General features: G+C 45.1%; 1 protein-coding gene across 7 annotated transcripts in view; it reads right to left on the bottom strand.

Moving 5' to 3' along the window:
* LOC125721982 (NACHT, LRR and PYD domains-containing protein 12-like) overlaps nt 1-25,803 on the bottom strand; it is a 49,212-nt gene extending 23,409 nt beyond the window's left edge. For 5 of the 7 annotated variants that reach the window (XM_048998210.1, XM_048998206.1, XM_048998204.1 and 2 more), the window contains exons 1-8: nt 25,669-25,803; nt 20,551-20,652; nt 19,756-19,869; nt 18,121-18,234; nt 16,820-16,933; nt 4,246-4,309; nt 3,838-4,066; nt 1,206-2,916 (exon numbers count right to left, since the gene is read on the bottom strand). In XM_048998210.1, the coding sequence (XP_048854167.1) occupies nt 1,206-2,916; nt 3,838-4,066; nt 4,246-4,309; nt 16,820-16,933; nt 18,121-18,234; nt 19,756-19,869; nt 20,551-20,612 (2,408 nt within the window). In that variant the 5' untranslated portion in view covers nt 20,613-20,652; nt 25,669-25,803. Of the gene's footprint in view, nt 1-1,205; nt 2,917-3,837; nt 4,067-4,245; nt 4,310-16,819; nt 16,934-18,120; nt 18,235-19,755; nt 19,870-20,550; nt 20,655-25,668 lie in introns of those variants that run through there. The other 2 variants (XM_048998208.1, XM_048998209.1) reach the window with 2 other exon arrangements.
* Nucleotides 25,804-27,729: the final 1,926 nt, after the last annotated feature.

Consider the following 27,729-nt stretch of genomic DNA (forward strand, 5'->3'; position numbering starts at 1 on the left):
ATACAAATAAATCTGAACTGAACTGAAATTGCATTCAGTGTTTGGGGGGAGACTCAAAATGATTGTTTATTGCGATATTTTTATACTAAATGACACATACACATTTTTTTACTTATCGCCTAGCCCTAACCAACAATAAACTAATCGGAGAGCTATCAGTCCTGTGAAATAGGCTTTTAGGAAAATTGTTTGTTTGAATGATTTATGAATAATGATACTTCATTCACCCCCATGGGGAAATTGTCTTTTCGCCCCTCCCATCTTGCTCTCCAAGAGACACACAGACACATATACAGGTGAGAGGAAGTTTGGGGGTAACAGCACAGGATCGGCCAGCGTCCAGCACCCCTGCAGCTCAAGGACCCAGTGATGACATCACTCTGCCGGCCAAGAGATCTGAACCAGCAACATTCTGCTCACAGACACAGAGTCCGAACCCAAAGAGTCATGCACCACACCCAGTATTTACAGAAATGCTTCCTACAGCATCCAGAACTGAAACAAATATGAGTGGTTTTCCCACTATTAATGAAAACTGGACCATTCTGTATGATGCTGTATCTTTGGTTATTTGTTACACAAAGGAAGGTCGTGGAAATCTTGTCTTTTTTGTTTTTACTACATCACTACCTTCAGTTAATATAAACTAGATTAAAAAGGAACCTTGTTGATAAAAGAGGGGAAATAAATTACATATATACATATTCATTTTATATTTTAAACACTGTTTATCTATTTCTGCCGGACTAGATGTGCGGTCAAATCCTCAGCCAGGTGCAGCTGAAGCCAGCAGAGGGCGCCAGTGAGCAGCCAGAGACAGCAGTCATACGGAAGCTCCCAGCTCTGGGCTCCATCATATGAACACGCCTGCTGACAATAACACTCACATACCACTGATACACCCTGTGGATAAAGAGCCTCACTGTTTCTATAGCAGGTTAGGATGCTGTGCTGTGATCAGAAGGCAGACTGGATGGGAATGGAAACGTAGTAACAAACAAAAAGTGACATCACTACCTTCAGTCATTATAAAGTCTGTGGTCAAGATTAGCTACTGCTATACAAACAGCTATAGCTATGATTATCAAAATAAAACCCATTTATTAATGCATGAGGAGAAAGATATAATATATATTACACATTTCAAACAATATTCATGTATTACTGCCAGACCAGACATGATTTCCCATCCCCACGTCACTTACAGAGCCGTCCTGGAGTTCTTGACCACAGGCAGCAGCCTGCAGTGCTCTTCATCTGATCTGATATATTTTTTCAGATCAAACACATCCAGCTCCTCGTCTGACATCAGCATCACAAAGGCCAGAGCTGAGTACTGTGCAGGTGAGAGGACATCTGCTGAAATGTTTCCTGAATTCAGGTATCTTTGTACTTCCTCTACTAGAGAATTGTCACCCAGTTCAGTCAGACAGTGGAACAGATTGATGGTCCTTTCTGGAGATAAATTCTCCTTTATTTTCCTCTTGATGTACAGGGCTGTATCCTTAATGGTATGTGAGCTGATTCTTGTCTGTCCCAGTAGCCTTCGTAACAGAGTCTTACTGGAGTTTGTTGAGAGGCCCAGGAGGAAGCGGAGGTAGAGGTCCAAGTGTCCATTCTTGCTCTCTAATGCCTGATTCACTGCAGTCTTCAGCAGGTCAGCTGATGAGTTTGACAGAAACACGTATAAAGCAGCGAGATACTCCTGGATGCTCAGATGCACAAAGCAGTACACCTTCTCCTGGTACAACCCATACTCCTCTTTAAAGACTTCTGTGCACACTCCAGAGTAAACTGAAGTTTCAGTGACATCAATGCCATTCTCTGACAGATCATGCTCATAAAATATGAGATTGCCTTTCTCAAGGTTGTCAAAAGCAAGTTTACCAAGTTTTAAAAGGAATTCCTTGCTGTATTTCTTAAGCTTAGTTTCATGGTTTTTCATATACTTGTCATTTTTTAAACTTGTCTGAAAGATCAGGAAGTGTGTGTACATTTCAGTCAGAGTCCTTGGAATTTCTCCACTGTCAGTCTCGCTAAAAAGCCTCTCAAGCACAGTGGCTGAAATCCAGCAGAACACAGGTATGTGGCACATGATGAAGAGGCTCCTTGATGATTTCACATGTGCGATAATCCTGCTGGCCAGGCTCTGATAATTAAATCTCTTCTTGAAATACTCCTCCTTCTGGGCATCACTGAACCCTCGTATCTCTGTCACCTGGTGGACACACTCAGGAGGTATCTGATTGGCTGCTGCTGGCCGGGAGGTTATCCAGAGGAGAGCGGATGGGAGCAGATTCCCCTTAATGAGGTTAGTCAACAGCACATCCAGTGACGTTTTCTTTGTTACATCAAACCAGCTCTCATTGTTCTGAAAATCCAGAGGAAGGCGACACTCATCCAGACCATCAAAGATGAACAAGACTTTGGAGCTAAACAGGTCAGTGGATTCAAATGATTTCAGTTCTGGGACAAAGTGGTGAAGCAGTTCAATCAGACTGTATTCACCCTTAATCAAATTCAGGTCCCGGAAAGGAAGAGCAAATACGAAGTGAACATCCTGGTTTGCTTTTCCTTCTGCCCAGTCGAGAATAAATTTCTGCACAGAGACTGTTTTCCCGATACCTGCCACCCCTTTCGTGAGTACAGTTCTGATCGGTGTCACACGCCCACATAAGGGTTTAAATATATCTTTGCACTTGACTGTAGTATCTTCTGTTCGCCTTTTCTTGGATGCTGTTTCAATCTGTCTCACTTCATGTTCATCATTGACTGCTCCAGTCCCACCTTCAGTTATGTAGAGTTCTGTGTAAATCTCACTGAGAAGTGTTGGCTGTCCTTCCTTAGCTTTCCCTTCAAATACACACTCAAATTGCTTCTTAAGTTTAGCTTTGATATCCTGTAGCATGAGCTGTCCTGAAAAGAAATGAGATAAAAATGCACTAATTCTCACCGTGATCCTGACCAGTATGAGGAAGAATATTTTCCAAAAACACACTTTTTTACACATACATATTCAGATATTTCCCTGTGACTGTGAATGTGAAACTGAAAGTTTTATCATGAGTATTTTACTGGAACACCACATACAGGACCGTGAATAAGCCTTAGGCAGCCAAAGGAAATGTTTAAAGCCATTTATCTGGGTAGTAAATGTATATCTGCTCAGACCCAAAAAAAACACAAAACCCCTTTTCATTTCCCAAACCTCTCCTCAGGGGCACCATGTCATGACCCGGCTCGTCGGCGCCTCGTGTGTGCCACGCCCCCTGATTACCCACGTGTGCTTCCCTGATTGTTTCCAGCCCTGTCTGATTACTTTGCTTAGTCTTGTCCTATTTAAGTCCTGGTCTGACCCGTTCCCCTTGTCCGTCATTGTGGAATCGGTGTGGTGTGTGTTTCAAGCTCCTGTCCCGTCATAAATAAACCCCAGTTTAGCCCTGATCACTGCCTGCCTGCCTCTCCTTACCTGCCGACCCGCACGATCGTCGCTTCCCGCGAACACGATCCTGACACACCACAGCCAGTCCATGTATTTGTTAAATTTCACCACCAGCTCACTTCATTAATTAATTAAATTAGTTTAAAACTCAAGAAGATATTGATCAGCCACATGAGGTGTGTTAGTGGTCAAGTAAAAAAATACGTGGATATACTGCACGATTTCTGCAAATATTAGGGTGATGTTGGGAGAGGTTCTGAAATGGCAAACACACTTTGACATACATATTATAGTAGTTCTACACCAACATGAAGACCATTTAAACATCCTTTTCTCTGGCTGCCTAAGGCTTATGCACAATATTGTACATGTACATAATGTTATAAAGCTCTTACTCTTGTCCAGCAGGTCAGCAAGATCATTTTGCTTCATGGTCCTCAGGATGTACAGTGTGATCTTCAGAGCTACCTCTCTAACACTGGTCTTCTGCATCTGACCATCACAGTCCAGGTCATTGTCCTCCTCCAGCTGAGGCTCAGAGAATTCTGGGTAATTCTGATCTAGGTGCCTCACAAACGTCTTCAGTTCCTCCTTTAGGAACTTCATGGCTTTTTCCTCTAGAGACTAAAATAAACAGTCAGAGTTATTGCTACTTATACCAAACCTTTTCAGAGTTTCACTTGTGAATCATAGATTAAAACATATTTTCTTTAAGATGATGAATTTCTTATTATACAGCTGTATAAAATATAAGCTAATTGACATAACAGCCAAGAAAATATATATCAGCAATAAATACAAACCTTCAATATGGATGATAAACCCGATTTATCATGTAGATCTGAACTGCATTCTTCCATTTGGTCTCTGTGAATTAGGCAGAAACATAAAGACCTCAATTCATCTACACAAATGTAACAGAAAGACTGAAAAGTTCCCCATTAAAATTGCTGTTACTGCAGATAAAGAATAACATTGTGGTATATTACAACACCAATTCCAAAAAGTTGGGACATTGTGCAAATTGTAAATAAAAACAGAATGCAATGATATGGAAATCTCATAAACCTGTATTATATTCATAACAAAGTATAGAAAACATATCAGATGTTTAAACTGAGACATTTTGCTATTTCATGAAAAATGCTGGCTGATTTTGAATTTCATGACAGCAACACGTCTCAAAAAAGTTGGGATGGAGGCAATAGGAGGCTGGAAAAGTTCGTGGTACAAAAACCCATCAGCTGGAGCAACAATTTGCAAATAATTAGGTCAGTTGGCAACAGGTCAGTAACATGACTGGGTATAAAAAGAGCATCTTAGAGCTGCAGTGTCTCTCTGAAGTAAAGATGGGCAGAGGGTCACAATCCCCCTAATACTGCACTGACAAATAGTGGAGCAATTTCAGAAAGAAGTTCCTCAGTATAAAACTGCAAAGAGGTTGAATATTTCATCATCTACAGCACATAATGTAATCAAATGATTCTGTGAATCTGGAGAAATCTCTGTGAAAAACCAGACTAGATGCCTGTGATATTTTGGCCCTTAGGCAGCACTGCATCACAAACAGGCATGATTCTGTAATGGAATCACTAAATAGGCTCAGGAATATTTCCCACAAACACTGTCAGTGAACAGAATTCGCGCTGCCATGCACAGATCATTCAAAGAAGAAGCCGTATATGAAGGTGATCCAGAATCACCGACGTCGTCTCTGGGCCAAAGCTCATTTAAAATGGATTGCGGCTGAGTGGAAAACTGTTCTGTGGTCAGTCGAATCTAAATTTGAGATTCTTTTTGGAAACCAGGGACACCATGTCATCCGGACTAAAGAGGAGAAGGACCACCCAGCATATTATCAGCACTCAGTTCAAAAGGCAGCATCTCTGATGGTGTGGGGGTGCATTAGTACATATGGCAGGGGCAGCCAGCATCTCTGATGGTGTGGGGGTGCATTAGTACATATGGCAGGGGCAGCCAGCATCTCTGATGGTGTGGGGGTGCATTAGTACATATGGCAGGGGCAGCCTGCATATCTGGAAAGGCACCATCAATGCTGAAAGGTATATCCAGGTCCTAGAGCAACAGATGCTCCCATCCAGACGACGTCTCTTTCAGTGAAGATCTTGCATTTTCCCACATGACAATGCCAAACCACACACTGCATCAATTACAACATGATGGATTCGTAGAAGAAGGGTCCGGGTACTGAACTGGCCTGCCAGCGGTCCAGATCTTCCAGCCATTGAGAACATTTGGTGCATCATAAAACTAAAAATATGACACAGAAGATCTAGGACAGTTGAGCAATTAGAATCCTGTATCAGACAAGAATGAGACAACATTCCTCTCCCAAAACTCAGACAACTGATCTCCTCAGTGCCCAGACATTTACAGACTGTTGTTAAAAGAAGAGGAGATGCCACACAGTGGTAAACATGGCCTTGTCCCAACTTTGTTGAGATGTGTTGCTGCTGCGACATTCAAAATTTTTCCTTACAATGATGCATTTTCTCAGTTTGAACATTTGATATGTTTTCTGTTCTGTTATGAATAAAATACAGGTTCATCAGATTTCCATATCACTGCATTATGTTTTTATTTACAATTTGCAGAACGTCCCAACATTTTTGGAATTGGGGTTGTAGTTTGGAAAGATGTATCTGCCATGTTAAGCTTTATTCACTGGGGCGGCTTCCTGATTTTCTCATGACAGCAGAAGAGAACCAGTGACATCAGGCTCCAGCACACAGAGACACAGCAGGCAGGAAGGACAGTTTTCTATGCAGCCCTTTGTACCCAGTGACATTTACAGTGATTCACTTCATTAGCAGAGCTAAATACCAGCATGTGATTCACAATCCTCAGTCAAGAAACTGGTTAAATAGCTTGTCGGTCAAATTCAGCACCTGCAGGGCTAATGGGCCGAATCTGTCCTTTAGCTAGGCTAGAACCCCCCCCCCCCCCCCCCCCAGAGTGAGCACACTTCTTCCTATGCAACCAGCAAACAGTGAATCCCCACTAGCCGCGGCGATATTGTTGCCTAATTATGATGAAAAATTAAACATCATCATCCTGCATCTGTTCTCCATCCCAGTGGACATAATGTGAATGATGTCATCAGCGTGCGCCACTCCCTTTACAATGCCCTACTGTATTACAGAATACTAACTGCTTCAGGGATCATCGTTTGTCTGTCAGCCAGCAGCAGTGAGGGAAAACATACACACAGCTGTCCATGAACTGAAATGCTGGTGATTCTGCCTCAAACCTTCAGAACGTTCTTATCCCATTAGGATGTGATGGGGATGTGCTGACCGGGGACAGGGGGAAGCGTGAGAGTGGGTGGGAAGGGGAGCGGGCAGTATGAGCGGAGGCAGGCCTCTCAGCTTACACCACCCAGCTGTCCATGAACTCAAGTGCTGGTGATGCTGCCTCAAACCTTAACTGGCCCAGCTGTGCATGCAGGGCAGGCAGCTTGAGAGCTGACAGGGCCTGGTGGGGCTACGCGCTTTAGGAGTTCCGACTCATGCAGCCCCCTCCATCTGCTTAATCAGACCGGATGCTAGTGAACGTCAGCACAGCCTAAGCCGGAACACTCTGGGTCACTCTCCCTGGCCATAACGCTGTGGGCCAAGCCTTCTGGGGGGTGTCACACGAAGCAGGATTAAGGGAAAATCTGACTTATTTCGACAAGTCTGGCTCATTTAAGTGGGAATTCCTTTCCATCAACGTGTCTTAAATTAATCCCTGCTGAGCTACCATGGTAACTTAGGTGAGTGAACAAGGTTGATCCAGACCAGGTTAACTGACTGCTTAGTTAAGCGTTGTCTCAAAGAATGTCCAACGTGTAGGACCAGATTCCCAAAACATTGTACCGTCGGGCGAAATTCCGCGATCTCACTACTAATGTTGTGTAACAAATATAATAAAGCCTATTAAAAAAATCACATTCCAAAACTCAACATTCCAATTAATTCCAAAATAATTCAAGTAAAAGCGTACCCATGTTAGAAAGGTCAAACATGAAATGCAATAACTCAAACTGAAAAAAAATGTTAAAATAATATGAACAGGAAGATATTTTTATATTTTGTTTAGTCACTGTCTGATTTGAAAGTTTATTAGTAAAATAGCAAAGACAATATACGGTTATTTGTACACAACATTTCACACTTATGCGACTGAAAGTATTTTATGGAGATAAAATAATGCAGAATAACATTATACAGTAAGAATGACACATGAACTCAACCCAGAAGGTTCCCCGTTGACTATGGGGATCGAGCCAGGAACTTTCGTGGCGTAAGGTGACAGCATAAACCATTGTACCACCATGCCACTGTACTGGGCACTTGTAACATTTACATAACTTACACATTTAGTCTGTCTGCAATTCATTGCCAAGCCAACTCCCTGGCTGTATTTATGGCCACAGTATTGCCTTTTGTAGCGATTACATCCTTGTATTTTTCATACAGCTCCATCAGCAGCGTTTGTTCTGCAGCGGAAAGAAACACCGCTCTCGTTTTACCCACTTTCCAACTGAATTGGTTCATCCATTCATTCAGTTTCTTAAATATCTCGGGTATATGCACTAAGTGAGACTATGCAAGTCTGTCTTGTATGAGCTTTGATTAATTAAAGCTGAACTGCGTTAGTGGAACGACATGAGGCTACATTTAGAGATGGAGCTAGTTTGAGTCTGACTTTTTCGGGAAAGTCTGGCTTTATTTAGCTACTTTCATGAAATACCCCCTTGAGGCCCGTGGGGTATTTTCCGTACGTCGCTTAAATCATCCGAGATTAGATGCCTCATCCTGGATGAGTTAATGCCAGTGAGACTCATCTGGGATAAGTCAGTTTTTCAAACGCTGTGTAGTAGATTAGTCTCGCCGGATCCATTCGTCCGAGATGATTCTGCGCGCCTGCGCTGCTTGAAAAACCCATATACATCGAGTATAGACACCTTGATCGGCAAGTCTCTCATTGGGTTCCGCAAAACATCAAAAAACAGGCCGCAATTTTTCATGCAATCCGAGCAGGACCTTTTATTAGAGGATGTAAATAACCCCAAGGTTTGACACAAGACTAATTAATGTTACAAAACATATTGAGGTGCGTATTGCATATTTTTTTATATACGTTTGTATTCTGTATTCATTTGTATGCATTCATTTGCTTATGTAGTGGGACCCCTTTTTTGAGGGACTTCCGTTTTTTTCGGTTACCAGAACATTGTTAAGCTAAGCTAAGCGAAGAACGTGTTTGTCTTTTGCTTTATGATATTTTGTAAGTCAAATCAAATCATAATCAAATCAAATGGTTTAAGCACCCCCCTGGTAAAGACACAAGCTCTTACGTTGGTTACGTTTTTTTTTTGTTAATTAAAATATTTTAAATAAATCGTGAACCATCAGTCACGTCTTTCGGCCATCAATCCGGAGGGGAATGCTGCAGTAAGAGCTTTACCTTCGCCCGCCACATCGCGCTGCTGACGGATTTCATGGGGTGACTGCTTAAGGACAGCAGTGAGATGCGGACGGCGCGATGGCCAGAGAATTCGGTAAGGAATAAAATCGTATTAATATGGAAAATATTCAAGAACAAATACAAAATATAGAGAAGGAAATCCAGGAATGTAAAAGCTTATTACTCGAAAAGGAAGTAGAAGGTACTGCAAGACTGGAATTAATAAAAAGAATTAAAAGTAAAGAGAAAATAATGGCTGAATTTACGTGTAAAAAAAGGGAAGCTGAGGAATTGCCTCGGCATTCTGAACGTCCAAAGGTTATAATGGAGAAAATGCATGCTTACCAAAGGGAGGAATTGTGTAAAAAAGAAAAAAAAAGTTGCTTAGTGTCATGCCTGGCTCGTCAGCTCCTCCTGCTCGCTCTCCAGCCCCTGGCTCCCTCAAGAGGAGGAGGAGCTCGTCCTGGGTCCCGACCTGGGACCGTACGGTCTGGGACCCTGCTCCCTGGCGAGGCTCTGGGCTCCGAGCGAGGATGAAGAGGACGAGCCCTTTGTCTTCCCGGACCCAGAGCCCCTCCTTGCGGAACAGCTGCCGCCCCCCAAGCGGTGCGATAACCGGCCCGAGCGGCTGACAACTTGGAGAGGGTGTAAGGCGGTGAGGGAAGCCATCCCGCGAATACCCCGCCCTCTTAAAGGGGCCACGCCCATATCGCCCGCGGCCCTCGCCGACAGGTACTTCACCCTCCAGGGACTGTACTGGAGGGTGATGGGGGAACCGGCCCCACAGGGCCCCCCGGAGGGGGAAAGGCTCACTGCGCAATTGGGGCAGGATTTCGCCTCCTTCTCTCCAGACTCCCCGTATTCCGATCTGGAGAGGATGGCTGAGGACCTCCGGAGGCTGATCAAGCTCAGGAGAGCTCCAGAGGCACCCCCTCCGCCTGCAGCAGCTCCAGAGGCGCCCCCTCCGCCCGCAGCAGCTCCAGAGGCGCCCCCTCCGCCCGCAGCAGCTCCAGTCCCTCCGCCCGCAGCAGCTCCAGTCCCTCCGCCCGCAGCAGCTCCTGTCCCTCCGCCTGCAGCAGCCCCAGCTCCTGTCCCTTTCACCCTAGTCCCCGAGGTGGTCCCAGACGACTCCATTTTGGCTCCTCCCTCTTCGGAGGTGGAGGAGCTGGAATGGGACCCCTCGGGGACAGAACATGTGACCCCTTGTCCCTCGCCCTGGCGATGTCGACCCCGACCTGGGGTCGGCCTGTCTGTGTCCCGCAGGGGAAGGGGACACAGACGCAGGGCTGGGGTCCCGCCCGCCCTGCCCCCTGGCTCGCCCTGCCTCGTCTGCGCTGGGGCTCGGTTGGCGCCTGCGGGTCCTGGCCCTCCGGGTCGGCTGTCGCCTGCGGGTCCCTCTCCGGTGCCTCGTCGCCCTGACTCGCTCCCCCCTCCGGTGCCTGGTCGGTCGCCGGGGGGCTCCCCGACGGCGGTTCCTTGGTCGCCTGCGGGGCCCCCACCTTCAGCCCGTCGGAGGACGTCGCCGCCTGCGGCGGCTCCCCCCCTCGCCTTGCCTTCGCCCTGGCCCCTTCCAGCTCCCTCGTCCCCTTCCCTGGTGCTCCCTCCTGCTCCCTCCCTGGCCCCTCCGCGGGTCCCTCGCCCTGTCTCCTCGGCCCCTTCTCGGTCCCCTCCGGCTCCGGCCTCTCGGCCGTCTGCGGCCCCTCCGGCTGCCGCCCGTCGCCCGCTGGGGCTCCCTCGGGCTCCCCTTAGTTCCCCCTCCTTCTCTCCCTTTCCTGCCCCGGTCCTGCCTGTGTTTGTCCCTCCTCCTGCCTCTGTCCCGCTGTCCTCTGTTCTTGGTCCCTTTGTTCTGCCCCGCTCCGCTCCTGGTTTCCCGTCGTTCCCTCCCGTCACTCCCGCTCCTTTTGTTCCTCCTGTTCCCTCTGTTTCTCCCTTCCTGATCTGTCTCTCTGCCTTCCCGTCCCTTTGTCAGCTCCTGTCTTATGTTCTGTCTCTTGCCATGTTTTGCAAGAGTGTAGCGCGCCTTTGGGGGGGGGTTCTGTCATGCCCGGCTCGTCCGCTCCTCCTGTGTGCCACGCCCCCTGCTTACCCACGTGTGTTTCCCGGATCGTACCCAGCTGTGTCCGTTTGCTTTCAATCAGTCCTGTGCATTTAAGTCCTGGTCTCCCCAGTTTTCCTTTTTCAGTCTGTCATTGATGTTTGTAAGCGTGAGTTGTTTCCCGGTCCCCGTATATTCATTAAACCCGTGTTTGATCCCGTACTCTGCCTGCCTGCTTCCTTACCCGCACGATCGCCGCTTCGTCAGCCTGCGATCGTGACACTTAGCTTATATAAACATTGGAAAATTCTGTTATGTAAATCAAGGGAAGAATTAAAAGAAAACATATCAGAAACTAATCTGGCCAATATAGCAGATATCCTTGAAAGGGAAAAGAATGATCTTATGAAAGTTTATGGAGAAATAAGGGAACGTATCACACCGACTAATGAATTATCAAGATTCACGCATGTGAAGCTGTAACTAATGACATAATTAAAATTGTGTACAAAAGGTTGACTGCAGTAGATGGAGATTTTGATGCCGATCTTGAAGGTCGTCGTCTGCATCAACTGTCAGTGTCTGACTATGCTCACTCAGTATATGGCGCTGCCTCCCAGTCAATCGCCAGTCACCACTCAGAGTACTCTAGTATATCTGCGAAAAGGGCAGAAGCAGCTGCAGAGCTTGCAGCAAAGGAGGCAGAGTATAAAATAGCCCAAGTAGAAAGAAAGCAACAAGAAAAGATAAGAATACTAGAGGAGCAACACAGAAAAGAATTAGAAGGCCAGAGATCTGAATTAGAAAATCTGCAGGCTGAAAGGCATATAGAGGTTGCTCGTGCCAGATTACAAGCCTATGACAGAGAAATTAAACATGAAATGTATGGCCAGACCTTTAAGTTTGACTGCAACACACAAAGCACCTATAATAGACGTTAACCTTCGCATGATGTCACAACACCATCCCTCACTGATGTGTCTTACCTGGCTCAAGCTATTCAGAACAGCAAAGCCGTTAACAGGCTCCCAATGCCAGAGCCTGCTGTGTTTAACGGGGATCCAATTCATTTTATTGAATGGAAGGCATCCTTTATGTACTCATTCAGAGAACAGGTATCTCTTCAGCAGATAAGCTGTATTACCTTAAGAAATATATCAGTGGTTCTGCTCATAAATGTCTTGAGGGCACATTCTACGGAAGTGATGATGAGGCATGCAAAGATGCTTGGAATAAGCTCGGTCAGCGATACGGTCAGCCATATAGTCAGCCATACGGTCAGTGATACGGTCAGCCATACGGTCAGCGATACGGTCAGCGATAAGGTCAGCCATACGGTCAGCGATAAGGTCAGCCATACGGTCAGCCATACAGTCAGCCATATGGTCAGCGATACGGTCAGCCATACAGTCAGCCATACGGTCAGCCATACGGTCAGTGATACGGTCAGCGATACGGTCAGCGATACGGTCAGCCATACGGTCAGCGATACGGTCAGCCATACGGTCAGCGATACGGTCAGCCATACGGTCAGCCATACGGTCAGCGATACGGTCAGTGATACGGTCAGCCATACGGTCAGCCATACGGTCAGCGATACGGTCAGTGATACGGTCAGCCATACGGTCAGCGATACGGTCAGCCATACGGTCAGCCATACAGTCAGCCATACGGTCAGTGATACGGTCAGCCATATGGTCAGCGATACGGTCAGCCATACGGTCAGCCATACAGTCAGTGATACGGTCAGCCATATGGTCAGCGATACGGTCAGCCATATGGTCAGCGATACGGTCAGTGATATGGTCAGTGACACGGTCAGCCATACGGTCAGCCATACGGTCAGCCATATGGTCAGCGATACGGTCAGCGATACGGTCAGTGATACGGTCAGCCATACGGTAAATGATACGGTCAGCCATGCGGTCAGCCATACGGTCAGCCATACAGTCAGCCATACGGTCAGCGACACGGTCAGTGATACAGTCAGCCATACGGTCAGCGATACGGTCAGCCATACGGTCAGCCATACGGTCAGCGATACGGTCAGTGATACGGTCAGCGATACGGTCAGCCATACGGTCAGCCATGCGGTCAGCGATACAGTCAGCCATATGGTCAGTGATACGGTCAGCCATACGGTCAGCCATACAGTCAGCCATACGGTCAGCCATTCATCATCCAAAGGGCATTTCTGGAGAGGCTCTCAAAATGGCCGCAAATACGGTCCAAAGATGCTGAAGGTTCTACGAACATTTTCTGATTTTTAAATGCCTGTTTCAAACTATGCCTCATGCAAAGGGCCTAGACATACTGAGTGACTGTGGGGAAAATCAAACATTAATTCAGAAGCTACCTGACTAGTTAGCATTGCGCTGGAATCGTCGGGTTACGGTAGCCCTCATGGAAGGTGGCGAATTCCCATCTTTCCAAGACTTTGCCAAATTCACATGTAGCTCCCACAAAGGCGACCACCATACCAAGGCTAGTATTATCAGCGGCAGTAGTCTCAGTTACAGTCAGCAATATGCTTAGAGAAGAGCTTAGCTATTCGAATGTGGCAGACTCCAAACTACTCAAAAGTAGTTCTGGGCAATATAAATAATGATGCATGACTCTTTCACACGTTTGTAGCCAATAGGGTTCAGACAATTCGCCACAGTACAAATCCTCAACAATGGCTTTATGTCTCAACAGAAGAGAATCCATTAGACACTGCCTCTAGAGGGAAAACCATAAATGAGTTGTTTTCCTCAAATTGGTTTAGTGCTTCTGTGTTCCTCTGGAAACAGGAAATATCGATAATAACAGATGTAGTATTGGAACCTCTCATAGGTGATCCAGAGGTGTGAAGAACTGGAACACTGCATACAGGGGTGTAGTGCTGCTGACCGCTTGTCCGAGTTCTCATCATGGTTGCAGGCTACTAAGGCCGTTTCATGCCTTTTGCGAGGAGTTAAAGGAAAAATAAATGGACTCGCTAATGTAAGTGCATTGGAAAGTGCAGGGCGTGTCATCGTCAAACACCTCCGAAAGCAGGTATACAAGCAAGAAATAACGTTACTGAAAAAGGGAAGTCGGCTGCCAGATCATCCCAAGGTGCAGCACCTACAGTAGATGCCTTTTTAGATGCAGATGGCATGATCAGGGGGGGAGGAAGGCTCAGTCGATCATCCTTCTCCAACTTACTCAGACACCCAGTGATCTTATCAAAAAACCATCATCTGACTAAGCTGATAATTAGTCATTATCATGAAAGAGTAAAACATCAAGGCGAGGGCTTTACCATCAATGAAATCAGATCCAATGGCTATTGGACTCCTGGAATAAGCAGAGCAGTTGCATCTTTTATCCGGCAGTGTGTCACTTGCCAGAGACTCAGAAGACCTGCAGAAGGTCAAAGGATGAGTGACCTTCCAAAGGAAGGTGTAGAGCCCTCCCCACCTTTCTCATAGTGTGGCATGGACTGTTTGGTCCCTTTACCACTAGAGAGGGAAGAAAGCAGCATAAAAGATATGGTTTGCTGTTCACTTGCTTCTGCTCATGAGCGATCCATAATGAAATGTTAGAGGATATGTCCACTGATGCCTTTATAAATGGTCTGAGATGTTTCATTGCAATTTGTGGTGTTGTTAGACAAATCCAATGTGATCAAGGCACCAACTTTGTGGGGGCAAAGAACGAATTGAACAAAGCTTTACAAGAACTTGACACTCCCAGACTCACCACCTTTCTATCCGAAAACCATTGTGATTTTGTTTTCAACGCACCTCACTCCTGTCACGCCGGAGGTGTGTGGGAGAGCCAGATAAGGACCATAAGGAGTGTGTTGAACTCCACATTATCATTTGCCTCTTGCAGACGCAACGGTACTTCTCTGCGAACGTTGTTTTATGAAGTCATGGCTATACTCAACAGTCGCCCACTTACTGTGGACAACCTGTGCAACCCTGATAGTATGGAACCACTCACAGCCAATCATCTACTTACAATGAAGTCCAACATGGCTCTACCTCCACCAGGGAAGTGTGTTAGGGAGGACGATTATGGACAAAGGAGATGGCGCAGAGTACAGTATCTGGCGGAACAATTTTGGAGTCACTGGAAAGGGAGTATCTCCACATTATTATTGCAAGACAGCGTTGGCACAAACCAAAGAGAAATGTACAAGTGGGAGATACAGTGATGCTTGTGGATGACTTGTTACCCAGATGTGAATGGAAACTGGGACGGATTTTAGAGACTGTCACTGATGAAGATGGACTGGTAAGAAAGGGTAAAATATGTATAGGAGATAAGAGACTTAGCGAGAAAGGGGAACGCCTTGGTAAGCTGTCAGTGCTAGAACGTCCAGTGCAGAGGTTAGTCTTGTTATGAGAAGCTACTTACGTACATTTCACTGATGTTTATGCTTTATTTTCCAAATGATACAGATTTGAAAAATATTTGTGTTTGTGGGTATTGCTTGGAACACACATAATTTTGGTGGGAGTGTAAATAACCCCAAGGTATGACATGAGACTAATTAATGTTACAAAACATATTGAGTTGCGTATTGCATATTTTTAAATATACGTTTGTATTCTGTATTCATTTGTATACATTCATTTATGCTTATGTAGTTTTATTTAGTGCATCAAAAGCGACCCAAACCAGTAAAGACGGCTGGCAAAAAGTGTCCGACAAATTAAATGTGTAAGTAGTTTTTAGTTATTGTATTTATCACTTGAATGTAGTATTATGTTTCCAGTGTTTCATCATTCTTTTATTGTCATAATTACAGATAAAATACATGCACAATCATGCAGGATATGGGAACAAGTTAAAGTGAAGTACAAACACAACATTTCATTCATATATATATATATATATATATATATATATATATATATATATATATATATATGTTTGTATGTATGAGTTTGTGTGTGTATGTATGTGTTTGTTGATTTTACGTATATGAATGGCGAGGCCATGACTGAACGGATTTCCATGCACGGACACTATTAATCTGTGAGCTAATCCCTGTTTATGCAGAACAAACCTGCTCTGAGCAGGTTTGAGAATTTGGATGTGCTGCTATTCAACACATCCAGCAAGACTTTCGAAAAACCGTGCCAACTACCCCAGGCGGCTGGCGTGTGCTAAGTGCCCTATGGTTTGACCATAGACCCAGAGAGACATACATGCTAGTGGGCTGTAACACTGTTGCCTCTTTCTTCTTCTTCTACGTTCTTTCTCTTACACCCCACAGGGGGGGCATTTCATGGCTTGCACTATAAATGTTGCAACACACAGCTTCTAATGTCCTGAGGCCCCAGGGCACTGGCCCCACTGGCCCGGTCCATAACCCAGCCGAGGCTCCAGGGGGCGCTATCTTGGGGCACCTTCAGCCACCGGCTCATTCCCCCACCGTGAGCTAAGAAGCGCTACTGGGGATCTTTCCTGCCTGCTGCCGTTAGACACCACAATGCCTGCTGTCGATGTGCAGCCCCCACAGCCAGCCTTAACGTCCCATTTTTAATGTGGTAAAAGCTGCTCTCTGTTTTTAATCATATAAATAACAACAGTTTGCTGCTGAACACAAGAGAATTTCCCCTCTTGGATCAACAAATCATCCTATTTTATACTCAGGGGATGAGAACGGATGAAAGTCCAGTTTTCCAGTAATCCTCATCCATTTACCTCAGATGTTATTTATATAGAATACAGACAAACTTTTAAATTCTCAAGGTGATGGAATCTGTTAAAGGTAAAAATTGCTGCATTCATTATAAATATGTTATTTCCTCATAGCTTGTATGTGTCTCTGTGCCATTTGACTGAGAGTCTGAATTTCATTAACAGTGTTTGTTTAAATGCACATTTACCTTTGATCTGTAGGAAAAGGTTCCTCTCTGAATTTGATTGGTTGCTTCATTGACACGTCACTCTTCATGGAAACACAGCTGGGTACAGGGGAGTCTGCTCTCTTCATCAGGACACTGTGGGCAGCGAGAGGAAACAAACCCTCATGGTATAAATATAATTCATACAATGGGGACGGCATCACACTGCTGTTTAGCCTTCTGCTCTGCCTTCATGTACTTTGATATGCTGTGAAGCTCTTGATGTAAACAGACTTATTTACAGTCAGCTTTTAAGGAAATTGTCTCATCTAAAATTTAGATATTATATGAAACTTTTAGTATGACCGTTAAAAACCTCCACAACTAGACTTGACTGATGTTCCTTTTTACCTGTTTATATATGTTTTTCTTTGTTTGTTTAGTTTTGTTATGTGGCCATTTTGTATAGGAAGGATGGTCTGTTACTCTCCTCTAGTATAAAAGAACTGGCTGATTGTGGAAGAAGACGGTGAAGACAGAAGATGGCGAGGTCTTTTTATTAAGCTACACATATTAAAGTGCTGCCCACTGACCAGCCCTAGCTAGGAGCCCAGTTTACTTTTATGTTATGGCCTGACTATAGACCCAGAGAGACATGCATGCTAGTGGGCTGTAACACTGTTGCCTCTTTCTTCTTCTTCTACGTTCTTTCTCTTACACCCCACAGGGGGGGCATTTCATGGCTTGCACTATAAATGTTGCAACACACAGCTTCTAATGTCCTGAGGCCCCAGGGCACTGGCCCCACTGGCCCGGTCCATAACCCAGCCGAGGCTCCAGGGGGCGCTATCTTGGGGCACCTTCAGCCACCGGCTCATTCCCCCACCGTGAGCTAAGAAGCGCTACTGGGGATCTTTCCTGCCTGCTGCCGTTAGACACCACAATGCCTGCTGTCGATGTGCAGCCCCCACAGCCAGCCTTAACGTCCCATTTTTAATGTGGTAAAAGCTGCTCTCTGTTTTTAATCATATAAATAACAACAGTTTGCTGCTGAACACAAGAGAATTTCCCCTCTTGGATCAACAAATCATCCTATTTTATACTCAGGGGATGAGAACGGATGAAAGTCCAGTTTTCCAGTAATCCTCATCCATTTACCTCAGATGTTATTTATATAGAATACAGACAAACTTTTAAATTCTCAAGGTGATGGAATCTGTTAAAGGTAAAAATTGCTGCATTCATTATAAATATGTTATTTCCTCATAGCTTGTATGTGTCTCTGTGCCATTTGACTGAGAGTCTGAATTTCATTAACAGTGTTTGTTTAAATGCACATTTACCTTTGATCTGTAGGAAAAGGTTCCTCTCTGAATTTGATTGGTTGCTTCATTGACACGTCACTCTTCATGGAAACACAGCTGGGTACAGGGGAGTCTGCTCTCTTCATCAGGACACTGTGGGCAGCGAGAGGAAACAAACCCTCATGGTATAAATATAATTCATACAATGGGGACGGCATCACACTGCTGTTTAGCCTTCTGCTCTGCCTTCATGTACTTTGATATGCTGTGAAGCTCTTGATGTAAACAGACTTATTTACAGTCAGCTTTTAAGGAAATTGTCTCATCTAAAATTTAGATATTATATGAAACTTTTAGTATGACCGTTAAAAACCTCCACAACTAGACTTGACTGATGTTCCTTTTTACCTGTTTATATATGTTTTTGTTTGTTTGTTTAGTTTTGTTATGTGGCCATTTTGTATAGGAAGGATGGTCTGTTACTCTCCTCTAGTATAAAAGAACTGGCTGATTGTGGAAGAAGACGGTGAAGACAGAAGATGGCGAGGTCTTTTTATGAAGCTACACATATTAAAGTGCTGCCCACTGACCAGCCCCAGCTAGGAGCCCAGTTTACTTTTATGTTCTGGCCTGACTATAGACCCAGAGAGACATGCATGCTAGTGGGCTGTAACACTGTTACCTCTCAGGGCTCTTTCTCTTACACCCCACAGGGGGGCGCATTTCATGGCTTGAACTATAAATGTTGTGACTCACAGCTTCTAATGTCCTGATGCCCCAGGGCACCGGCCCCACTGGCCCGGTCCATAACCCAGCCGAGGCTCCAGGGGGCGCTATCTTGGAGCACCTTCAGCCACCGGCTCATTCCCCCACCGTGAGCTAAGAAGCACTACTGGGGATCTTTCCTGCCTGCTGCCGTTAGACACCACAATGCCTGCTGTCGATGTGCAGCCCCCACAGCCAGCCTTAACGTCCGAGTTTTAACCATTAAAAATTTTTTATCTATATTTATTTATTGAACTATATGGTATTTTCAGGATTTTTTCTTTGTGTTCTGTGTACTTTTTAAACTTGTTATCCTACAGAAATTTCATTCACTTCTAAAAATGTTTACTTATTTTTGCACTGAATCAGCAAAATTTTATTGTCTCCATTGGCTAACAAACCAATAGTCTTTCTCTTTTTTTTGATGATCCTGCCTCATTATTAAGCCACATTGTTCCATTAAACATGTTAAACTAAAGCCTTAGTCTGAGCATAATCTAATGGATTCATGAGTGAAATTATTTATTAACACAGAAGCATCCGTCTCACATGTTAACAATCTATTGCTGAGTCATTCTTTAATGGACATGCAGGGGGAAACAGGCAAACCAGGTTTTTACAGCTCTGTGCTGAGGATTGAAATTTAAAATCCACTTTGTGATTAAATAACTTCCAATTCCAGCTCACAGAAAGTCAGGTTTTACAGTAATCCTCATCCATTTACCTCAGATGTTATTTATATAGAATACAGACAAACTTTTAAATTCTCAAGGTGATGGAATCTGTTAAAGGTAAAAATTGCTGCATTCATTTTAAATATGTTATTTCCTCATAGCTTGTATGTGTCTCTGTGCCATTTGACTGAGAGTCTGAATGTCATTAACAGTGTTTGTTTAAATGCACATTTACCTTTGATCTGTAGGAAAAGGTTCCTCTCTGAATTTGACTGGTTGCTTCATTGACCTGTCACTCTTCATGGAAACACAGCTGGGTACAGGGGAGTCTGCTCTCTTCATCAGGACACTGTGGGCAGCGAGAGGAAACAAACCCTCATGGTATAAATATAATTCATACAATAGGGACGACATCACACTGCTGTTTATCCTTCTGCTCTGCCTTCATGTACTTTGATATGCTGTGAAGCCAGGGGCGCCGCTAGCAATTTTGGGCCCTATGACAAAATATGAGGTTGGGCCCCCCTACCACACCCATTCAGATCTCTGGGGGCCCCTAAAGGGCGTGGGCCCTTAGAATTGTCTCAACTTTCCCCCCCTTAGCGGCGCCCCTGTGTGAAGCTCTTGATGTAAACAGACTTATTTACAGTCGGCTGTTAAGGAAATTGTCTCATCTAAAATTTAGATATTATATGAAACTTTTAGCATCACTGTTAAAAACCTCCACAACTACACTTGACTGATGTTACTCTTTACCTGTTTATATATGTTTTTGTTTGTTTGTTTAGTTTTGTTATGTGGCCATTTTGTACAGGAGGGATGGTCTGTTACTCGCCTCTAGTATAAAAGTACTGGCTGATTGTGGAAGAAGACGGCGAAGACAGAAGATGGCGAGGTCTTTTTATTAAGCTACACATATTAAAGTGCTGCCCACTGACCAGCCCCAGCTAGGAGCCCAGTTTACTTTTATGTTCTGGCCTGACTATAGACCCAGAGAGACATGCATGCTAGTGGGCTGTAACACTGTTACCTCTCAGGGCTCTTTCTCTTACACCCCACAGGGGGGCGCATTTCAGAAGCAGATCCATCCATTTCTATGCTGATCCAGACCAGATGATTCCTGCTGGGGCCTCTGTGAACATGAAGGGTAAGTAGATACATAGATAAATACACAATATCGAGTACTCAGCATTTTTACATCAAATCGATGAACTGGACTCATGTAACTATAATTACACATAGTAAAGAGGTTTAGTGCAAAATTTCAATGCCACATTTTTTTATAAATATATGTATAAACATCCTCTCCTGGAGCCGACACCTTATCGTGGTGGAGGGGTTTGCGTGTTACAATTAAGGTCCCAGGAGCTAAGCTGCCAGGGGCTTTATGCCCCTGGTAGGGTCACCCAAGGCAAGCAGGTCCTGGGTGAGGAACCAGACTAACTGCGGCTCATTAGACCCCTTATGATGAGTAAAAACATGGATTCACGTTCTCCCTCCCCTGGACGCGGGTCACTAGACTTTTATGGATGGAATTTCTAGGCACAACCAGGGCGTTGAGGGTGTCCGGTTTGGTGGCCTCAGGATTGGGTCTCTGCTTTTTGCAGATGATGTGGTTCTGTTGGGCTCATTGGACCGTGACCTTCAGCTCTCACTGGAGCAGTTCGCAGCCGAGTGTGAGGCGGCTGAGATGAGAATCAGCATCTCCAAATCCGAGACCATGGTCCTCAGCCAGAAAAGGGTGGAGTGCTCTCTCTGGGTCAGGGAGGGGGTCTTTCCCCAAGTGGAGGAGTTTAAGTATCTCAAGGTCTTGTTCACGAGTGAGGGAAGGATGGAGCGGGAGGTCGACAGGCGGATCGGTGACTGCAGTGGGTGCATGTATACAGCAGTGATATTCCAGCAGACCAGGGGAGGGCAGATGTACTTAAACAAAGTACATCTACACAGTACAGTACAAAAACCACGACCTTCTTCACACCTATCACCTCCCCCCCCCCCCCCCCGGAACTCAGAATACACGAAGCGGATGTGAGCCGGCTGTTCCAGAAACAGAAATCCAAGAAGCCCCCAGACCAGACGGTGTCTCCCCCTCCTGCCTCAGAACCTGTGCTGATCAGCTGGCTCCCATCTTCACCCACATCTTCAATAGATCCCTGGAGCTGTGTGAAGTTCCCTCCTGATTCAAACGCTCCACCATTATCCCGTCCCCAAGAAACCCACCATCACAGGACTGAATGACTACAGACCTGTCGCCTTGATGTCTGTGGTCATGAAATCCTCTGAACACCTGGTTTTAGCCCATCTGAAGGACATTACAGGACACCAGCTGGATCCCCTGCAGTTTGCCTACCGGGCAAATAGGTCGGTGGATGATGCAGTGAATATGGGGCTGCATTATATCCTGCAACATCTCAACCGTCCAGGAACTTATGCCAGGATCCTGTTTGTGGACTTTAGTTCGGCTTTCGACACCATTCTGCCTAATCTCCTCTCCTCCAAACTCTCCCAGCTCAACGTTTCACCAGCTACCTGCCAGTGGATCACCAGCTTCCTGACAGACAGGAAGCAGCAAGTAATGCTGGGGGGGTCACTTCTGAAACACGGTCCCTCAGTATCGGTGCCCCTGAAGGATGTGTCCTCTCCCCACTGCTCTTCTCCCTCTACACCAATGACTGCACCTCCAGGAACTCAGCTGTAAAACTCCTGAAGTTTGCAGACGACACCATCACTGGACTCATTCAGGATGGTGATGAGTCTGCATACCGGAAGGAAGTGGAGCAGCTGGTACTCTGGTGCAGTCAGCACAACCTGGAGCTGAACACGCACAAGACTGTAGAGATGACAGTGGACTTCAGGAGACGTCCGTCATCACTGCTCCCCCTCAGCATATCAGACAGCCCGGTGTCTACTGTGGAGTTCTTCAAGTTCCTGGGTACCACCATCTCCCAGGACCTGAAGTGGGAGACCAACATCTCCTCCATCCTCAAAAAGGCCCAGCAGAGGATGTACTTCCTGAGACAACTGAGGAAGTACAGTCTTCCACAGGAGCTGCTGATCCAGTTCTACACTGCAGTCACTGAGTCTGTCCTCTGCTCCTCCATCACAGCCTGGTATGGAGCAGCCACCAAACAGGACAGGAAGAGACTGCAGCGGACCGTACAGACAGCAGAAAGATCATCGGTGCCCCCCTGCCCTCTATCACAGTCTGGTATGGAGCAGCCACCAAACAGGACAGGAAGAGACTGCAGCGGACCGTACGGACAGCAGAAAGATCATCGGTGCCCCCCTGCCCTCCATCACAGTCTGGTATGGAGCAGCCACCAACCAGGACAGGAAGAGACTGCAGCGGACCGTACAGACAGCAGAAAGATCATCGGTGCCCCCCTGCCCTCTATCACAGCCTGGTATGGAGCAGCCACCAAACAGGACAGGAAGAGACTGCAGCGGACCGTACAGACAGCAGAAAGATCATCGGTGCCCCCCTGCCCTCCATCACAGTCTGGTATGGAGCAGCCACCAAACAGGACAGGAAGAGACTGCAGCGGACCGTACGGACAGCAGAAAGATCATCGGTGCCCCCCTGCCCTCCATCACAGTCTGGTATGGAGCAGCCACCAACCAGGACAGGAAGAGACTGCAGCGGACCGTACAGACAGCAGAAAGATCATCGGTGCCCCCCTGCCCTCTATCACAGTCTGGTATGGAGCAGCCACCAAACAGGACAGGAAGAGACTGCAGCGGACCGTACAGACAGCAGAAAGATCATCGGTGCCCCCTGCCCTCCATCACAGTCTGGTATGGAGCAGCCACCAAACAGGACAGGAAGAGACTGCAGCGGACCGTACAGACAGCAGAAAGATCATCGGTGCCCCCCTGCCCTCCATCACAGTCTGGTATGGAGCAGCCACCAAACAGGACAGGAAGAGACTGCAGCGGACCGTACAGACAGCAGAAAGATCATCGGTGCCCCCCTGCCCTCCATCACAGTCTGGTATGGAGCAGCCACCAAACAGGACAGGAAGAGACTGCAGCGGACCGTACGGACAGCAGAAAGATCATCGGTGCCCCCCTGCCCTCCGTCCAGGACCTGTCTCTCTCAAGATCCAGGGAAATGGCAGGAAAATCATCACAGATCCCACACACCCTGGACACAGACTTTCTGACCTGCTGCCCTCTGGCAGACGATATAGAAGCCTGCAGACCAGGACACCCGACACAGGAACAGCTTCTCTCCCCTCGCCATCTCCCTCCTAAACAGCTGATCTGTCACACTGCTAAACACCTACAGCACTGCAACTGCACTCCTGATTCTGATTCTGACAAAGGCTGATTTCCAAGGGACCTAAAAGTATGACAAGTTCGGGAATAGAATTCAATGCTTTATTTCCAGTAGGATGTGTATGTTTGTAACATTACAAAGTGTTTTTATAAAAATGAATTTTATCATAATTTGAAAACCATATCAAACACTGTACAGCAGGGGTCTCCATCTCCGGTCCTGCAGAGCTACTGTCCAGTAAATGTTTCTATCCTACTGGCTATTTACCTGAGAACAGGTGTGACTCATCAGAAGCCAAGAAGTCACGTGATCTCGTACAGGACGACCGCTTAGAGTCTTGCTCAGCTCCCAACTATTTAATTTCTCCACCATTTAACCCCCCAAATCACTATTACAATATACTTTAACCTTGTCGAAGTTACAGAGATTTTCCATTTTTTTCCTCAACTCGTTCTCACACTGATAAGAAAAAAAAATGAAAATTGGTTTGACGAGTATTCGCTAGTCAGTAAGACGATGACTCCCATTCTAGTGCGGGAGGTGCCGATTCTGTACTGGACCGAATTTTGGCTCGTATCGATGGTATTGAAAAATCCCAAGACGCCTTGGACGATATAAAATCATCAATCTCCTCCATTGAGAGATCTCTTTCTAACTTATTACTGTTAATGATTTGTTGTGATTGTTCGGCTCCACTACTCTTGGCAGAGTGCCCCCCGCCCCCAGTAGACATACGAGTAGAATGTGAGGTGATTGAGGTATGGATTGATTCTGATCGTATATGGACTAATCATCCGGAGATTCAAATACGTCGTCCTTGACTCACCCATAATATTATTGTGCTATGGTTGAACTGCACAAACATGTTTTTCATTGTTCACGTATATAACTTGTTTTTCACGAATAACTTCTCACGGAAAGAGTTGGAAAACCTGTCTTGTCTTGTCTTTCACTGGGGAAAGGGACGCTTACCTTGCTTCTCCCAGGGGAAAAGGGGAAACGTTGCTCAAAATGCTTCGTTACCACAAGAGCAAACCCGCCGTCTGTGTAAAAGTGAAGTTTGTGTCTCTAAAATCACACCGTGTGTTCATTTTCCGGTACAATGTGTGACCCCCTCCCCCTCCGTATTTACTCCGCTCGGTGTCCGCGATGTGTAATTCATTCCTGCTTGATGGCTCTGCTGCGCCCTTTTCGGGACTGATAATAAAGAGCTCACACTTATACACACACACACACAACACAATTAACCCCGTGTGTGTGTAATACATACATACACCACCTTCTGTCATTCAGCTGCGCTGTGGGTTGCGTTTGACTTAATCTTTACCGATTATTAAAATCAGACTTGCGTACTATTTGCATTAAACAATTTAAATACGACTGCAAAGCCAGTCAATTAATCAGAACATTTCAGATTGGAGAACACAGAACAGATCCGTGGTAAAACCTTTGATTTAATACAATGTTAAGCCTTATGTTTAGTTGCATATTAATCCCCAACACTTTAAAAAAGAAAAACTTAATATAGCTTCAAAATATTACAATGTTTACGCAGCACAGTATATTAGGCGAACTCATGGCTGAGCGTACTGTAAGTAATTAAATATTATTGATGTTAATTCGGAAACTCTTCTGATACACGTACAGTAACCTACTGTGCTGTACGGACGTATATTTAATGCTTAATTATATTGAACACTCAAATTTCTCATTACATTTGGAATAAGAAGCCACGGATTAAGTATTCTGTTCTCACCAGACCGAAAAACCGTGACATTGTCTCTTTTTGCCAAATCTGCCGTTTTATTTTAAATCCCGCTATATATGTAGGCTGTGTAAAACATATGCATTTTATTATTATAGTCTTACCTTGAAACATAGAATATCTTTAAATTATTCCAGAATATTGATAAAGTATTTCTTGACAAACTTTCGACTCTGCCTTTAAAATCTCGACACTTAATTTCACTTTCGTTTACAGGCAGGAAATGATCAGCTCCGTTTCATGCAAAAAATGAACACGGACTCTGCGGCACATCGTAGGGTTTTGGGGGGATATTATCTATGTGACTTAATTAGTAACAATAACCGTAATTCGATTATAACGCACATTCAGGAGGATCGTGCATGTAAAAAGCGGTACTGCAGTAACACTTAACAGTGGCGATTTGAGAAATTTAGAAATGGAGGGATCAAACCGATTTGGGGGTGGTGGACCGTCAAAGACAACTTTGTCATTTTATAATTTCATCAAAATATATTAATTGGTGCAGCAAAGTAAAAGTCAAACTAAACAATTGAATCACACTTTATTTCCAATGCTCAACAAGTACAGATAACATTTTAGACAGATTAAACAAAACAAGAACAGATATTCATAAAGAGTTATTACAAAGTAAAAGATTACCATCTCAATACCAAATATGACAGAACATTTTAGCACTATATCTATACATCAGGTAAAAAAGGGATCAACTCAGGATACAGTTCTGATTGTTTTTTTTTTTAGACTTTCTGATTAGATTAATATAATTTATTAGGTCTAATTTGGGAACAGGGGAAAATAGGTTGGATTTATTGTATTTACATTTACGAATATAAAATAGTATTAAATTTATCTGCATTGTCACGCTCGTGCCACGCCCCCCTCGTTAACGTCGGGGTTCCACGTGAGGTTGTTTCTTGTTGTTTCATTCAGTCCTGTGTATTTAAGTCCACGTCGGAGTACGTATCCCCAGTTCCGTCATTGACGTCGTGCTCCGTGTTTCGCCTGGTCTGTTTGTTCTACCTAATAAGCCGGAGTTCCTGATTCTCCGCTCCCTGCTCGCCCGACGGCGATCGTGACATGTATTCTTCCAGTCACAAAAAACCCGCTAAAAAAACACATTTACAAGAAAACTGAAAATTATAACATACATTTGTTTGTATCATGTTAAGCATATCAGAGCATAATTTTTCAACAAAAGGGCAAGACCAAAATAAACGAACATTAGTTTTGCAGTCACATTCACAGAAAGAACAGCTAGATTGAAAATATTTGGACGGATAAACTTTGTGTCAATTTAAAGGTGACTTCTACTTTGTTGATAAAAACTTAAAAGGTAAAGTCCACACCTTTTTCCAAGGTATATTATCCACTATGCCATTCCAGTATGAAACATGTGGAACGGAGGTGTAGTTTTGGGTAAAGAATGTCCTGATTTTTTTTTTATTATTTCTTGAAGAGCATGTATAGAAAAACACACCTTACCAACAGCAGATTCAACAGGATCCATAGATGGAACAGTCGGATTTCCCCAATGATGCAGGTTTGTGACTCGGCTAAACTGGGCACCAGGTATAAGAAACGGCTCACAACAGAAGTCTAGCAATAAGCCTTTATTACCAGGATTCCACAATTCAGTGTCCCTGACCCAATAAGTGAATAGAGCACCCAGGCAACACCGCAACCCCTCACACAATGATCTCAGCACAGCAATCTCTAAAACACTTGGGAAAACACTTTACACTCAGCTAAAACACCCAGCTAAAGTTCACGCGTGGACAATAAAAAGGCCTGGGCAGCTCACATCAAGACAAGGGCCATGAACACCAAAATCACGTGTGGTTCCTCCTAAATAACACCTAAACACACAAGGAAAAAAAATAAATCAATTTATATCAAACAATATTATTTAAAGTAACTAGTCGGGGGAAGACAGACCAATCCCCCGAAAACAAAACCCACAACACAAACCATAATCCAACTCCTAGAAGGAACCACAAACCTTTCCTGTGGCGCCTGGAATCCACGCCGCTGCCACCAATCGCTGACCGGCGTCATTAGCTTCCCAACTCTGCGCACCCCAATAACTCGCCGTATGTCCAACAACGCAATAATTTTTCCCCAGCACATGCGCTTCTGCATCTGGCAGCTGCAGCATGGACTCC

This window comes from Brienomyrus brachyistius, unplaced genomic scaffold (genome assembly GCF_023856365.1).
Source record: "Brienomyrus brachyistius isolate T26 unplaced genomic scaffold, BBRACH_0.4 scaffold36, whole genome shotgun sequence".
In the NCBI taxonomy this organism is placed as follows: domain Eukaryota; kingdom Metazoa; phylum Chordata; class Actinopteri; order Osteoglossiformes; family Mormyridae; genus Brienomyrus; species Brienomyrus brachyistius.